At 47.6% G+C, this 14,656-nt stretch overlaps 2 protein-coding genes across 6 annotated transcripts; one reads left to right on the top strand and one right to left on the bottom strand.

Moving 5' to 3' along the window:
- The first annotated feature begins 915 nt into the window (after window positions 1-915).
- Window positions 916-4,208, top strand: LOC121602390 (T-complex protein 11-like protein 1). 5 transcript variants are annotated; one of them, XM_041931162.1, is made up of 4 exons: window positions 1,427-1,543; window positions 2,244-2,310; window positions 2,397-3,903; window positions 3,986-4,208. In XM_041931162.1, exons 1-3 carry the CDS (start codon window positions 1,492-1,494, stop codon window positions 3,886-3,888), a joined length of 1,611 nt encoding a protein of 536 aa, XP_041787096.1. In that variant the 5' UTR covers window positions 1,427-1,491; the 3' UTR covers window positions 3,889-3,903; window positions 3,986-4,208. The 5 variants fall into 5 exon arrangements, with proteins under 5 accessions (XP_041787097.1, XP_041787099.1, XP_041787098.1 ...); XM_041931163.1 differs by lacking the exon at window positions 1,427-1,543 and adding an exon at window positions 916-1,023 and having other exon boundaries at window positions 2,397-4,208; XM_041931165.1 differs by lacking the exon at window positions 1,427-1,543 and adding an exon at window positions 1,038-1,225 and having other exon boundaries at window positions 2,397-4,208.
- Window positions 4,209-9,473: 5,265 nt separating this feature from the next.
- LOC121602392 (regulator of telomere elongation helicase 1 homolog) lies at window positions 9,474-12,971 on the bottom strand. Its single transcript, XM_041931167.1, has 4 exons — window positions 12,514-12,971; window positions 11,586-12,446; window positions 9,690-11,517; window positions 9,474-9,606 (listed from the first exon to the last, which is right to left on the bottom strand). The coding sequence occupies exons 1-4, from the start codon at window positions 12,709-12,711 to the stop codon at window positions 9,518-9,520; spliced, it is 2,976 nt and encodes a 991-aa protein (XP_041787101.1). The 5' UTR covers window positions 12,712-12,971; the 3' UTR covers window positions 9,474-9,517.
- Between the last annotated feature and the right edge of the window lie 1,685 nt (window positions 12,972-14,656).

Genomic DNA, 14,656 nt, shown 5'->3' with positions numbered 1-14,656 from the left:
CACAAATTAAATTTTAACATTCCTGTTATTCTCATCAAAATTGAGAAAAATAAAACTCACCAAATCGGCGATCGGCCAAACCTATGTGATAGTTGTGTTAATTTGTTGGTATGCAATGCAGAAGAAAACACACAGCAATTTTGTTGGGCTGCTGCTAGAAACACCGAAAAAACCACCGTAACGAAAAAGTTTTAAAAGCGAAAAATAACGCTTGTTATTGTAAACAAACAAAAAGTGAATTTTGTTTTCTTCACTTTGGGTGAGAATAACAAGAAAATTTGAAATTAAGTTTTTGTTAAATTGCTGTTTTGCACTGCAAAACCACATTCACAGCAATTTCGTTCGGATATCGCTCGCCGGCAGGTGGACCGAAATCGATCTGCCGAAAAAATGAGCGTTACAATGCGTTACGTTTCGTCTGTCATTTTCTCCGTTACGGTGGGTTTTCGATGTGTCTGGGAGCGGCCTCACAGAACAATTGTTGTCAAAACAGTTTCATAAGCCCGGACCTTAATTTCTCTATAAAAATTTAATTTATAGAGAAATTTTATTTAAAAATAAAATTTTATGTATCGGCTGCCAGGCTCCTGCCGGACACACCGATAAATCCAACGTAACGAACCAATTTATAGCTGAAATATAACGCATTGTAACGCTCCTTTTTTGGTCCACTCGTCAGTGCAGCGAAAACCTAACTAAATTGCCGTTCGTCTTCTTCTACCGACATCAATTTAAAGCAAAACTTTACTTGAGTTTTTCATTTATTTTCATCAACAAGTGTTTTTTTAATGCCACTTCGTTTTCGTAACGGTGTGGTTTTCGGTGCGTCTGGCTGCGCCCATAGACGTCAAACGTCACGTTGAATTGTTTTGAGAACGACCCTCCCCCACCACTCGAAAACTCTATTCCTATATAAAGAGACGACAAAAACTTCGCAAGTGTTAGTTTCAAACAATCAGCAACGCCCGAAGGACGGTCGTGCTCGTGCGTGTGTGTATTAGTGGAATTTGCAGTGTGTAGCAGGTGAGAAAGCCAATTACGGAAAAGAGGAAGTCTTTGTTGGTCAACATCAGCTGCGAGAGACATACGCGTTAGCCAGTAGTGCGTCGTACTACATTGAAAAGTGTGACCCAATACTAGCCCCAGTTTCTATTTTCGCTGCCAAAAACTACGAAAGCTCTCTCTCTCTCTCGGGTCCCGGGAGGGGAGACAACTACGCTAATAGGTGGTTCATGTTTTCTGTAAGGGTGCAATTGCCCTTCGAAACATGTTTTTTCTTTCTTTCGTTCATTTCTCTCTGTTTTGTCCCTTTGTTTGTGTTGCGCAGCTAAATACGCATTATTAGAAAATCAACATGTTGTGACGGGCGTGAAGTGTCCAGCTGGGGACGGGTTGTGTTTTAAAACTTTTGCAGGAAGTGGTAAACATTACGCGCTCCGTATTTCCAGTCGCTACAATCAATATGCAATCGTTCGATGATTCCCACTGCTGATGTTTGCTGCTCCAAAAGCGCAAGAGTGCAGAACCAAACTCAATGTCTCTGGTATATTTGCCTTTTATGGGGTTGTACGGGCAAGAAAAAGTATGAAGAGCTTTGTGCTCCATTTTGTCGTACCCGTATCCATGGCAACGCAAATCAATCAGCCCCAGACTGAGCAGGAAAACATGCAACTTCGATTTGTTAGTGCTCTTTGTTTAATTGAATTTCTAGTACAAACAGTAAGGCAAGATATGTATCGCCAAAAAAATAAAATAAAATAAAATAAAACAGCATACAACACTCTCTCCTCTCCTGGTCGCCCAAACAGTAAAGTTGGAGTAAAATTTAAAAATAAAACACTTTCAGTTGTGTTGTAATCCCCGCGCACGGTTCATAATTGCAACATCGCCACGGAAAAACAAAGCAACCGGGGAGTGGGAGGGTGCGCTTACTTGCCTGTAACGGATGGTTGCAGCACAATAAAGCTCAGCTGGTCGCATTCGAATCGGGAGCCGTACGTTATGTAACGTAAAATAAAATGCAGTTTTAGTTTTTCTTTGCGAAACCCTTGCGCATCTTCGTAAAAAATGTAGTTTACTTAAACATGTCTCAACATGCCGCCACATAAAGCAAACGGCCTGCTTCCAAATCAAGCGATAGAGAACGGATGAACGCCGTAACGCATACTGCTCATCTGTTGCTGGTACAGTGCATAGTTTTGTAATATATAAAAAAAACTGTTTCTCATTCTTTGCGCATCTAGCTATTTCCGTCATCATTTCTGAGCAAATTGGTGGTTCTCGTCGCGACACGATGCCTGATAATACAGGGTAAGAGCTTCATTATACGCACCAACAAAGTTACAATAAGGCTAATATATCTGTGGCGTGGTGTGGTGCCCCCTCTTTCCTTGCAGACGCGACGCTCGCATGAAAAAGGAGGAACTCGCCACCGAAGATGACAAGAAGAAATTGCTCCTCGACATGGTGACGAAGCTGATGGAAGACGCGAGCCTGAACAGCGAGAACGCGCAGGACATTGGCTTCGTCATGCCGGCGACGGACGACGAGCCGGAAAAGTTCGTCCGCCTGTCCGACCTGGAGCGGTCGCTGGAAGACATGGCGCTCGTGCACGAGATAGCGATCAACGAGAAGTTCCAGCTGAAGCCGACCACCCCGGGCTCGGTGGGCTACGTCGTGCAGAAGACGGTGAAGGACGCGTACTGGAATCTGATGCGCGAGCTGCTGGCCCAGCAGCCGCCCTGCTACACGATGGTGATACAGCTGCTGCTGGACATCAAGGAGACGTTCAAGTCGCTGCTCCGGGGCAACAACGACCGGGCGCTGGACGCCATCCTGGTGGTGTTGGACGAGCACAACATCCGCCAGCTGGCGGACGAGCACGGCGCCGCGGTGCTCGAGCACAACGCGCAGTTCATCATCAAGATCATGGGCATGGCGTGCTGTCCGGCGCGGGACGCCGAGATCGCGGCGCTCAAGCGCGAGCAGGACCCGATCGCGCAGCTGCGCGGCATCATGGAGGTGCTGGACAAGATGAAGCTCGACATGGCCAACTTTGTGCTCGCGTCGACGCGCGCCCAGTTCGTGCGCTACTCGGTCGACTACGAGCGCAAAAAGTTCGCCGAGCTGCAGACCCTGTGCGGCAACCAGTTCCCCGCCACGATGGAGTGGCTGAAGCGCAACAATCCCGCCGGCCGGGAGCGGCCGTCCGAGGAGGGCGCTGCCGGCGGCCACAATGGCGTGTCCGCCACGACGGGGCGCACCGTGCGGCTGACGGACGTGCTCATGCCGGACTACTACATCGATGCGTACCAGGAGCTGATCCAGCCGGGCGCGGACCACCCGTTCCCGGAGCTGCTCAAGCTGGATCTGGAGCGCGTGGTGCAGCTGAAGGAGCAGACGATGCGGCTGAGCGTGTGCGCCACCGTGATGCAGCTGACCTGCGCCACCGTACCGACGCTGGCCAACCATCCGAGGCGGTGCGATCTGGCGGCGAAGCTGGCCATCCTCAGCGCCGACTATCCGGGCAAGGTGGAGCTGCAGGAGCTGCTGGAAAGCCTCTGCGTGCAGGTGCTCGACTGCGTGTCGGCGCACGCCGACGAGCCGAGCGGACCGGCCGTGCCGGATGCGGCGAAGCAGGCACTGAAGACCCAGATACTGCGCATCGACCGCACCATGACCGTGTACAGCGTCGTCTGGCGCAAGATGATGCAGTACATGCGCGAGCTGCTGCTGACCGAGCGGGAGGAGCACGTGCCCTTTCCCGTCTGCTTCCGGGACTACCGCGACGAGACGGTCCAGCTGGCCGGCCAGTTCAAGCGGATTGTCTCGCACAACTTTGAAGTGTATGGCAATTTCTATTTACAATCGATGCAGGAGGCGGTCTAGGCACGCCCCGCCTAGGTTAGTTACTTTACTATAATTTGTGCGAACCCCCGTTTTGTACTAATGATTAATAGGACCTACCTTAATACTACATCTCCAGTTTATCTATCATCGATGTCAATAAACGTATCTATTGGCAGTGAATTTAGTCATACTGCTGTTTCGTTAACACCATTTCCCCTTGTAAGTATTATTTTTGTTCTGTTTCATTTGAAATGAGCTTTCGTTAGTTGTGATACGATGTATTTAATGCGGATGCATCCACTGTAACCATACATACATATATATAATGTAAATAAAAAAAAACCTTTTGTGAATTGTAACTGTACGGTTTCCTTTTTTTATGTTTTTCTTTTTCTTTTTTTGCGGAGTTGGTTGAAGGGAAGTATTGCTGATTCGTTCTTTGTTACAACGCACTTTGTGAGCAGCTTGCGATCTTTGCGCTAAGTATCGACGGTCATTCTGTGGCCCATCAACGACCAAATTTACTTACTTACTTATCCGGCACTACAACCGCTTTGCGGTCTTGGCCTGCCTCAGGAGTGTCCGAAACCGCTCACGGTCTCGCGCCTTCGTCTGTCAGTCCGTTATCCCGGCCTTAATGGCGGACGCCTCCACGCCATCTTGCCACCTCAATTTGGGCCTACCACGCCTCCTCTGTCCTTGTGGACGGCCTAAAAAGACTTTACGGGCTGGGTCGTCCGTTTCCATGCGTATAACATGGCCAGCCCACCGGAGCCTGGCGAGCTTTATACGCTGTACGACAGTGAGGTCGCCGTACATCTCGTATAGCTCGTCATTATAGCGGCTCCTCCATTGTCCTTCCACACATACGGGGCCAAGTATCCTTCTGAGCATCTTCCTCTCGAACGCGGCTAAGAGGGTTTCGTCAGATTTGGACAGTGTCCATGTCTCAGAGGCGTATGTGAGTACTGGTACTATATAGGTACTATATAGTCCCAGCTTCGTCCGTCGCGACAGGTTCTTTGAGGTAAACTGCTTTTTCAGGCTGTAGAATGACCGGTTGGCAGCCAGCATCCTTGCGCGCAACTCAGCTTCCATGCTGTTGTCGTTGCTGACCTTTGACCCAAGATAGGTGAATTGTGGGACGACTTCAAAAGTGCGTTCACCTATCTGTACGTCACACCTACGTAGATTCGGATTATTTATTGGTAGGTCCGCTGATGTTGCCACCATCAGTTTGGTCTTTGCCTCGTTTATCTGCAATCCGAGGCTCTCTGCCGCCTGCTCAATCCCTTGGTAGGCTTCTGCTACATAGGAGAGCCGCAGACCAATGATGTCTATATCATCAGCGTATGCCAGGATCTGGGTTGACTTATAGAAGATGGTTCCCGTAGTCTCCACCCTCGAGTCGCGGATGGCCCTCTCTAGCGCCAAGTTGAATAGGAGACAGGCAAGCCCGTCCCCCTGGCGCAGACCTTTGGTGGTAGCAAAAGGTCCTGAGAGTTTTCCATCCACCCTCACCTGGCATGTGACGTTGGTCATAGTCATTCTAACTAGCCTTATCAGTTTGGCCGGGATTCCAAATGAGCTCATAGCATCGTACAGTTTTACCCTGGCTATGCTATCGTATGCGGCTTTGAAGTCTATGAAGAGATGGTATGTGTCGTTTTTGTATTCAGCCATCTTCTCCAAGATCTGCCGCATGGTGAAGATCTGATCAGTGGTTGATTTTCCGTTTCGGAATCCTCTTTGATAGTTTCCTACTATCTCTTCGACGTGCGGGACAAGGCGATCCTGAAGGATCAGGGAGAATATTTTATAGGCGGTATTCAACACCGTAATACCCCTGTAGTTGTTGCAGTCCAACCTGTCTCCCTTCTTGTATACGGGGTAGATGATGCCGAGATTCCAATCACAAGGCATCGATTCGCTATCCCACACCTCAGTAACAATTTGATGAATCTCGTTTTCTAGTCGTGCACCTCCATTCTTGACCAGTTCAGCTGCAATTCCGCAAATTAGTGATGGGAAAAATGAAGATTTCGTCGGAATCGATTACGGATACTAATTTTCGGAATCGGTTCCGGAATTGATTTCGGAATCAAAACCAGCTCCGGAATCGGCTCCAGAATCGGTTCCGCAAGCGAATTGGCAACATGAATCAATATTTACTTGTAACGATCCAGGATGCTCTGTCCCTCCCATCCATGTAGACACCCGATCTCCGGCAGGTCTCGCTTCATCTGATCCAGCCATCGAGTCTCCGCCTTATGCCGAACTGGGGATTGCTTCTTGGGGCATGATTCCGGCATCCTCATGACATGACAAGACTCGTGTCCATGGAGGACCACCGAGCGAATCAATATGCGATATATCTCACATTTCGTGCGGGCTCGAAGTCTGCTGGATCTCAGCAGTCGGTAAAGCCCATAGTATGAACGATATTCCTGCACAGTGCGTCTCTGGATTTCGCTGCTGATGTCGTTGTCCGAAGTAATGACCGTCCCAAGATAGCACAACGGACCTCCTTCATTCCGGATCATCCCAGACCTAATTCCATGTCTGGAGTTAATCCTGATTCCGTTACTGGAGCAAATTGCGAATCTCAGCTCGATTCTGATTACGGAGCCGAGTCAACTCCATCATCCAGCTTCGGAATCGGCTCCGGATTTTTTTCCGAACATGGAATCGGAATCGGGTAGGTCCAATTCCGAGCTCCCACCACTAGACCAAACAGACGGCGGCAGATTATTTTCCTGCAATTCCTGCAATGGATGTCTCAATGTCAAGCTCAATATTGCCATGGAAACAAACGACCACGCATTTAAAACCGGTTCCGACGTTTCCATAGAAATAAAACAGTTTTTTTTACATTAAATCGTCTACACGATCTTTCGATTCCAGAATCAATTCAAGCCAGTCGTTCTCGGTATCAAAATCATAGTGGGAAATGGATCGCAAACGATGGTTTGGCTGCTTTGAAGAAAAATATTTCCGTTTTCTGCAAGTATTGACATCTTTGGGAATGAAATCATTGAAACACTGTCAAAATCAAAATTCGATGGACTAACAAGTAGAAAGAGATATCTATATAATAAAATTCTAGTAAAGGCTTATCAGAGTTACTTTGCAGCGGTAGCTTGGATGCTTTTGCTTAGTTTACCAGTCATACAATGGCAACCGCTTTTGGTAATAGAACACGCTACGCCGACTTAGTTTTGAGTTTTCGAGAAGAAAGGAAGATACAAGTTACAGTCAGAATTCTACAGTCGATCGCTGCTGGCGTTGCGTTTCGAGATTTTTTTCATACATTTGCTTAATATTTGGCATAGCATAGCTTAATAATTTTATCAACGACTTGTGGGAAAGTTTTCCAGTAAGAGGTCCGAGAAACTGTCTAGGAAGCCCCAAAGTCATAAAATAGGTGTCCTACTTTAGGTGGCCGCCATTGCAGATCCAAATGTATGAAAATGCCACGGCAAAATGTCTACAAATAAGTAACTGAAACAACCTGGAGTAACGGGTCCTGCCGGCCTATACATGCCTTCGATTCTTATTAAGTATCACGCAGCCGGATTGTCAAACTTTGCTTAGGGTGACCGTATGGGTTTGGGATTAGTTCCATTAGGTATATGTTACAGGGTCTGCATGGGGTCAGGATCAGTTCCAGGACCGTTTTGGTTTCAGTGTATGTTCTGGTATGGGTTCGGGATCAATGCTAGGACCGGTATGCTTTTTGGAGCAGTTTCAGTACAGGGTAAGGGGCAAAATATATTCCAGACCCGGTATGGCATTGGTCTCCAACCTGTTGTCCGTATCGTTACCAGAAGAATTCTGCGAAAGAATTTGTTTTAATGAAAAAGCTTATTACACTACATATCGTGCAATTTTGTTACCCAAAATCAAGAAAAAAATCAACAGATATGTCTACAATAAGATTTAAACATATTTATGATCAAAAAGCATTGGATCAAGTCCACAAAATATATGCCCTCAATATATGCTCCGTGATCTTGAAAATAGGTAGGAGAGCACTGCGGTATGGTGTCAGGATCAATTTCACGACCGGTATGGTGTTAGGATCAGTTAAAAGACCGGTAAGGGCCTAGGATCAGTTCCAGGGCCAGGTTCATGTCTAATTTAAACACCTATATGGGATTTGAATCAGTTCCAGCACAAAATGTGTTCTGTAAAAATTCAAATATAGACATGGATATACATGGGTTTGGGATTAGTCCCAGGATCCCAGGTATGCATTCTGAAACAGTTTCTCTTAATGCATCCCTTGGAATTAACTGTCATCTGGAATTCGTTGCCTTGCCTTTTCAAAAAATTATCGCATCTTAAAGTTATGAAATTCCATCGAAACTATCTTACATAACCCTGTAATCGGGCCAAATGTAGCTCTTATTAAATTATGATTTAATAATTGAGCAAATCAACCTTTTTTGCTTTCTCTTTTTTATGTTCCTTATTATGATTTCTCACAGTTTCTGAGATTTATTTAACCATACGCTATCGTTTTTATTGCCAAAAATCTCGCACTCTTTCTGTGGATCGCACGATCTTACGGTCAAGATAATGATTCACAGGGCTCAGGTTTACGTTCAAATTTGTTGTTGAGTTTAAATTTAAAATTCTTTACTGTACTTCCGAGCTGCGTTACGAGCTGCTTCGGTGGCTAAATCCTCTATTTTAGCCAAACAATTCACTATAATTTCGCAAATCGTTTCCATAGAATAAAGATAAAGCCGTTTCTATTGAATAAAAAACCGTTACAACACAACTGCCATAATAATTTTGCAAAATGTTTTAATGCGACAAATGCAAAACTTCATAAATTGGTCTCTGTTTATTTATAAGTTACATTGAATGTATATTGTAAAAAGACTGAATTTAAACATTGTGTTTGAATTTTACATTTGATGCTGGTTTCTTTTTACCAGGAAGGGTCAGGAAGGAATGTAACGGTTTTTATTCAAATGGAAACTTTTTTATCTTTTTAGATACTCGAAGAAAAACTTTGGAATGTTTATGGTAGACGCGTAATATACAATTCTCTAAACTATTAGAGTCTTTTTGCTGTAAAAATTTTGTAAAGTATTACAAAAAATGTTATTTCCATTTAAAAACAATCTTTTCATCTTTGAACAGCTTTAAAATAAAAACGGTATTGAGTTGAACCAATCTATGTACAGTTATAGAAACATTATTAGTTTCTTCAATTTTCATCAGAATATTGCATCGATAATAGATAACGGATTCAAAAGTTATAAGCCTCCAAAATCGCTGGCTTTTGGGTAGCCCGGTTTTCTGGAATAGGGGTATTGTCTAAAATATTCTAAAAACAGGTTCTTTTTAGAAAATGTCAGAGAAACATGGCTGTGGTTTACACACACATTCCAAATTTCAAGTCAATCGGATTCTTAGCATCAGAGAAATAAGCAATTAAAATCGATTCGGCTAGCCGGGTAGTCTGCAACAGGGTGAATTAACTGGATAACTTCAACGAGAAACACCATATCCCCATCACGAGTTATTTAGAATATTATCATATTTTTTTATTAGATATAGAGTTTCTTTCAGAATCCAATGTTGTGCTGAATCGTTCAAAGAAAGTTCGGCAGGATTCCAATATGCATGTATTTTTACAAAAAACAAACTTACATTACATGTCGCTCAAGTATCGGGATTCAATTCTCTCTATGATCGTATCGAATTCAAGCGTATGTTCTTGCTTGATGAATCGCCGCATCGCTGAAAAGAAAAGAAAAAGCGCATAGGTTGAACATGCATTTTCGTACCTTCCCTTAAAATCAATGCGTATTGTCTATACTTACCCAGCAACAGGTAGTGCAAGTGTGGTGCATTGAAGCAAGAGCACAGCTGCTTAATAAACAGCACAAAATCGCTATCCCTGTTGTACACGGCCAGCGACTGTAGGAACGTTTTATAGCTTCCCGCGCTCAGCGAACACTTGACCTCGCGCAAAAAGTCCACCCGATTCTCCGGCGCCACGCGCTTGACGCTGGCAGCGGCCGCCACATCCGGTTCCTGCTTCACCGGCAGCAGCACGTTCTCCCCGTCCTCCGTGTCCTCGCGTTTGACGAGAGGCTGCGGGACGATCACAATTTTTCGCCTCTTGCGCGTCGCTTCGAACGCACCGGCCGACGGTGGCCGCCCCTCGCCATCGTTTCGTTCGCGCTTGTGCAGCGTCACCAGCCCGCTGCCGCCGGCCTCCGCATCGCCGCCCGCCGGCATCGTGCTCCGCGAGTGGTGGTTCACTTTCATCGAGTCGGGCAGATACTCGCTGAGCCGAAACTTTTCCGCAAACGTGTTGATCCCGCCTCCCTTGACGGCGGTGGCGAACCGCTTCCCCTTGCCCGGCTCCTCCTTCGCCGCCTCGCCCGGCTCGTCCTTAACGGCGCACACGTCCCGCACCCGGGCCGGCAGGCTCGCCGTGCTCATGTGGCGGAAGAAGCGCGACATCTCGCCGACCACCGTGCCGAAGTTCGGCACGGCGCTGCCCTCCCGCAGGTGGCTGTGTATCCAAGCGGACAGCTGCGCCTGCTGGCGGGCGTTTTGGAAGCGCGAATCGCACAGCAGTATCGCGCCGTAGTCGTCCTTGTGGCGGATGACGCGCCCGATCGCCTGGTTGACGGCGCGGGACGCCTCCAGCGAGTACCAGTCGTTGCCGGTGATGAGCTCGTTCTCGCGCGTCCGGTTCGTGTCGAGGTACTGCTTCTTCAGCACCACCCGCGCGTCCATCATCGGCGGGAACGGCAGGCCCGTGATCATGACCGCGCGCCCGTTCGCGTCGGCAAAGTCCAGCCCCTCGGACACCTTGCCGCGGCACACGGCCATAAAGATGGCGCCGCGGCTGGCCGGGTCGCGCACCTGCGCGTAGTACTCCGCCATGGTCGTGGTGAACTGGTCCTTGCCGCGCGGCTCCACGAAGATCTGCTTGATGCGGCTGATCTGCCCCCAGATGCCGGACGCTTGCCACTCCTCGCTGCACTTGTTCAGCAGCGGGTAGGAGGGAAAGAAGATGAGCAGCCCGCCCGGGATGATGGGACACAGCGACAGCGCGGTGCGGCCGAGCGACGCGATGTACTCCGGGTTGGACCGGTTCTTGAAGCTCGAGTTCAGCTCGACCCGGTCGGGCCCGTGCGTGATCACCTTCACGTACACCTGGCTGCGGGCGATGATGTGCGGGTTCTCCAGGCTGACCGCCACCGGCAGGCTGAGCTCGCTGATGAACGGCTTGAGCGGGGCGAGCGTGCCGCTCGTCAGTATGATGCTGCGCGTCCCGCTGTCCACCAGCTGCCGCATGCCGAACCCGGGATTGAAGCACCAGAAGTTGATCACCTTCGAGGCGGACTTGACCGGCGCCTTGAGCGGCTGCTTGGTCGCCGTCCAGCCGTCCGCCCGCTTCACGCCACCCTTGGCCGGCTGCTTCGGCTCCTCCGGCTCGATGTGCACGCGGAAACACTTCTCGACCGCCTGGCGGTACTCGGGCCCGCTGCTGGCGAACACCACCTCGAGAAAGTCCACCATCGACTGCAAACCGGCACCGCGCCGCACGAAGCCGCCCGTCTTCTCGGTGGTGATGTGCGTGATGAGCGAGTTCATCACCTGCAGCACCACGTTAATGTTGCCGAACTTGATCTGTCGGAAGAGGGAAGCGAAAAATCAAGTTAAAAAAAAAAAACAATAAAAAACACCATTGCACTTACGTTCGCCTTCTCCAGCAGATCGAATATGTACGTGCCCGGATGGGTGGTGCCGCCCTGCGAGAACAGGATCCCAATGTCGTCCACCGCTTTCTCCACGCCGAGCAGAATCTCCTTCAGCAGCACCAGATCGTCCAGCGTGAGCTCGAGCTGCTTTTCCCCGTCGCCGGACCAGGCGCCGCCCCCGTCCATCATCGACTTGATGACCGAGGACGCGTCCTCGATCGCGAGCGCAATGTCGGACGACCGGAGCAGCGCCGAACCGACCTCCTCGCACATCTTCTCCACGTTGTGCGCCTCGTCCAGTATGATCACGCTGTTCTGCAGGCTGAGCCCGTTCGATTTGCGCGCCTTCGGGTCGAGCAGATAGTTGTACGGCATGAAGATGACGTCCGCCTGCTCGACCAGCTCCTTGGACAGATAGTACGGGCACGCCTTCAGCTTGCGGCCGACCGTCACCAGATCCTCGATGTCCATCACGGGCACGGTCGCCACGTCCGGCCGGTCCTTCGCCGTCTCGACGCGGTTGTAGAACGAGCAGTTGCGGGCCTTCACCGACTCCCGGCACAGCACCGTCTTGATCGCGTTGTTTTCCTGCTTCGAGATGTCCGGGTGTATGCAGAGCTGGTCGCGCGACCCCAGGATGATGGAGCGCACGAACAGGTAGCTGGTGTTCTTCAGCTCCTGCATCGCCTGGGACAGCTGCGAGTGGGTGCGGGACGCGTAGATGATCTTCATCTTCGCGTTGGCCTTCTGCTGCTGCAGGGCAAGCGCCTGCTCCGGATCGAGGGCGGCATGTTTCGCGTTGCTCAGCTCCGGCGGCTCTGGCAGTGTGTCGATCGTCTCCATTCGGTGCTTCGGTTGCTGTGGGTGTGAGCGACAAAGCGTGAATGACACAAGCTGTGACATGTATCTTCCTGTACCGGCTTACCTTTGGCTTCATGTGCAGCAACCAGGCCATGGAGGAGCACAGCAGACTGAGCGTTTTGCCGGTGCCGGTCGGCGACTCCAGCACACCGTTCGTTTTGTTCTGCAAACACTCGATCACCTTGGCCATGTAGTTCTTCTGCAGCTCGTACGGCTCGAACGGAAAGTTCACCGGAATACCGTTGATCATGTACTCCGGCATGATGTATGTTTGGGGGGCGCCTCTACCACAGCTGAACCACTGACTCGACTGCGGCCGAGCCGAGCTAGGAGAAAATATTCACTCGCAACACATTAACGCACGCCGGGCCGAGAAGCGTTGCAAAACATCTTTCGGAAACGTTTCGGCTAAAATGAAAACAAGACAGCGAAGCGCGCTCTTTTCAATGACCTGTTAACATGTGCTGTATTTACAAGCTTTTCCTATAAACATTAGGTGCTCTGCCCAATGGACAATTCGTTCACATTGCACAATCGACTACGTGCTCCGACCAAGGTGTGTTACTAGAGGTGGGCGATGGTTTGGTGCTGTGCCCGTCAAGTAGTTTCGAGCAGTTTTGTGAAGCAGTGGTAATCGCTGATGCGGGCGTGCATGCGTTTTCTGAAAATGTATGGAATTTGACACCCGCAGCGGGTGACAGCCCATGGTTGAATGTAAAACACCCGAAAAATTGCGTTTATTAGTGCTATTTGTGCATCACCTTCTCCGGGTGAAGCGGCTGTTCAAGTCGAATTTGCTAAAAAAATATATTGTAATCGTTGGTATAAGTTAAGGAAAAGGATTGAATATAACCATTTAACTATAATATAATAAATTTCGTGTTATTTATTAAAAAATTGACCGAAAAAAATAAAAACAAAATAGAGGAAGGAATAGGATCTGTCAAAACTGCTAGAATGGGTAAATTAACGACCGTTAACCGTAGAGTTGGCAACCAGATTTACACACGTAAGTTGGCAACCGGCATACCCGGGTATTCCACACGTTTTGATGCAAAAAATTAACGATTTTCATAGGTAAACAATGCTTTCTATATTTTAATGCTGTAAGCAAGTAATGTCGACCATATATTCTCTTCTACTTCATTTATTCATTAATTTTTTTCATTTTATTACAAAAATAACGGTCAAATTGAAATTTGGAATCGCCTGAATCTGATAAAAAAATAAGCACAATACGAAAAGAGGAAGAAGAGAAACGTCATTCTCCATACAAAATGTATGGAATACCCGGGTATGCTGGTTGCCAACTTACGTGGTAAAGTTAAAAAAATTCAAAATAAAATACTTACAGGCTGTTTGAAATTACAACTGATGCACCAAAAAATCATAAATTAAAAGTTGGGAGGCTACGGAAAATTTAAGGTCAATAAAAGCAATGAATCAAAAGTTATTGCAGTTCGAAGTTGAAAAAAATACCCGGGTATCCGGTTGCCAACTTAAAGGTTAATTGAACATTAAATAACTCTTAAATTATAGGTAATTTAGCGGTACGATAGGGGTAAATTAAGTCCGATTTGTCTGACTGGGTATGCAAAAAAGCGAAGGGTTTCCGCCCAAATAGCCAGCTTGTACTTTATAGCTGATTTAGGGCTGTTTAACGAAAAATCGTTCCGATGTCGTACTTTGTGGCTGATTAAGAGATAGACGGTACTTTGCGGAGCTTTTTAACAGGCACATGGTACTCTTTGGAACTTTGCGGCTGATTAGCACTATGTGTAGGGTTCATGATAGAACTTTAAGGCTTGTTAAGAGTGTGTATCGAACTTGGTGGAACTTTATAGCTTTTTAATGCATGGCATCGGTACAAGGTGGATCTTGTCAAAGTGTCAAAGAGAGACGCCGTCAATCATCTCATTGCTGCTGTACAAGTTAGATAAGTTAATTAAAGAAGGAATATTGAGTGAAGTGATTGTGAATTATCAGTAAATTGTGTAAAATTTTGTGTAATTCATCAATACAAAAGTTTTAAAAATATACATATGTGTTTAAACGAAACAAATCTTGTTGTTTATTTCATCGATGACGCTTGCTTGAAAATAAAACACACAGAAAATAATCCCTGGAATCGTGGCATAAGGAAGCTGCTTAGGCGCTGTTTTAAAGACCCACATAGAACTTTGATGCTGTTTATCTACTGCAAAAGG

This window comes from Anopheles merus, unplaced genomic scaffold (genome assembly GCF_017562075.2).
Source record: "Anopheles merus strain MAF unplaced genomic scaffold, AmerM5.1 LNR4000436, whole genome shotgun sequence".
Taxonomy (NCBI): domain Eukaryota; kingdom Metazoa; phylum Arthropoda; class Insecta; order Diptera; family Culicidae; genus Anopheles; species Anopheles merus.
This window is presented reverse-complemented; position numbering and strand designations above follow the sequence as displayed.